The 1025-nt window shown below is 69.4% G+C and overlaps 1 protein-coding gene across 1 annotated transcript in view; it reads right to left on the minus strand.

The window, feature by feature from the left end:
• The window catches only part of LOC102822341 (cardiotrophin-1-like), a 967-nt gene extending 606 nt beyond the window's left edge, over positions 1-361 (minus strand). The window contains exon 1 of the mRNA XM_006867619.1: positions 137-361. Within this exon, the coding sequence (XP_006867681.1) occupies positions 137-361 (225 nt within the window). The remainder of the gene's footprint in view (positions 1-136) is intronic.
• Between the last annotated feature and the right edge of the window lie 664 nt (positions 362-1025).

The following is a 1025-nucleotide window of genomic DNA, read 5'->3' on the forward strand; positions in this document are numbered from 1 at the left end:
TGCGCCGGCTCCGCCACAGCCGCTGCCGCTAGGGCGCAGGGGGCGGGGGGCTCGGCGCGGCGAGCTCGGCCATTGTGGGAGCCGCTCCCCTCAGCTCTGCTGCGCTCCCCTCGACTCAGCTCTAGCCGGGGCGTACCCTGCCGCTGTTGCCTTCGCTGCTGCTGCCGCCGGTCTGTCTTCCTCCATCTTCGACTCCCGGGGTAAGGCGCGGGGCCCGGGGAGCGGGGTCGGCTTCAGGCTCCCTGACTGACTGCGCGGGGTGCACTGCGGCGGCTAGGGCGCGGCGATTGATCGCGGGGCGGCCTCCCCTAAGCCCGGGTACCCGGAGGCAGCGGGAAGGCGAGTTGACAGGCGCGAGCATCGTGGTCTTGCGGGCCTCTCACCTGCAGTCCCCGCGGCCGCAGCGCCCAGGAGTGTCGAGTGCGTTAAGCCTGGGTTTTCCCTGGGCGGACCCAGCCGGGGCCAGAGGGAGGCGTGTTCCGGGAAAAAGGGGCGCCGAGTTACCCTTCCGGGGCCAGAGAGAGACCTGCTGGAGCAGACAGCGCTGCGCGGGAAAGGTCGCTTTCTGGCCCAGGTGTCAGCCGCTGGCCCTGGAGCCTGGTTCGGTCCTAGCTAGCGCGCCGCCCCGGCGCGGCCCCCGCTCTTTGTCAGCCGCGCGCGGCTGGTAAGCCGACCCACCCGCGCCGCCCCGACTCGCAAGCGCGTCCCTCCCCCCACCGTGGGGAAGACGAAGGTGGGGGGGGGAGGGCGACACAGGGGTAAGGGGCGCAGCAGGAAAGCGCCAGGTGAAATGCCTGTCGCCGATCCAGCCTGTGACCTTCGGAGTGGGGTGGAGGCGTGGGCGCGCGCTCTTAGAAATCGGCATTGATTTAATGACCCCGAGTGACCTAGGGGTGGGGCTGGACCCTGAGGTCAAACAGGTGTTTTTGAGCTGTTGGACACTGCTCCGCCTTGAGCCGGGAAGAGGGGCTCTTCCCTGCGGGAGGCTTCGAATGAGCGGGCCTTTGTAGTAAAATGGGCGTCTT

Source organism: Chrysochloris asiatica, unplaced genomic scaffold (genome assembly GCF_000296735.1).
Source record: "Chrysochloris asiatica unplaced genomic scaffold, ChrAsi1.0 scaffold00106, whole genome shotgun sequence".
NCBI classification, from domain to species: Eukaryota; Metazoa; Chordata; class Mammalia; order Afrosoricida; family Chrysochloridae; genus Chrysochloris; species Chrysochloris asiatica.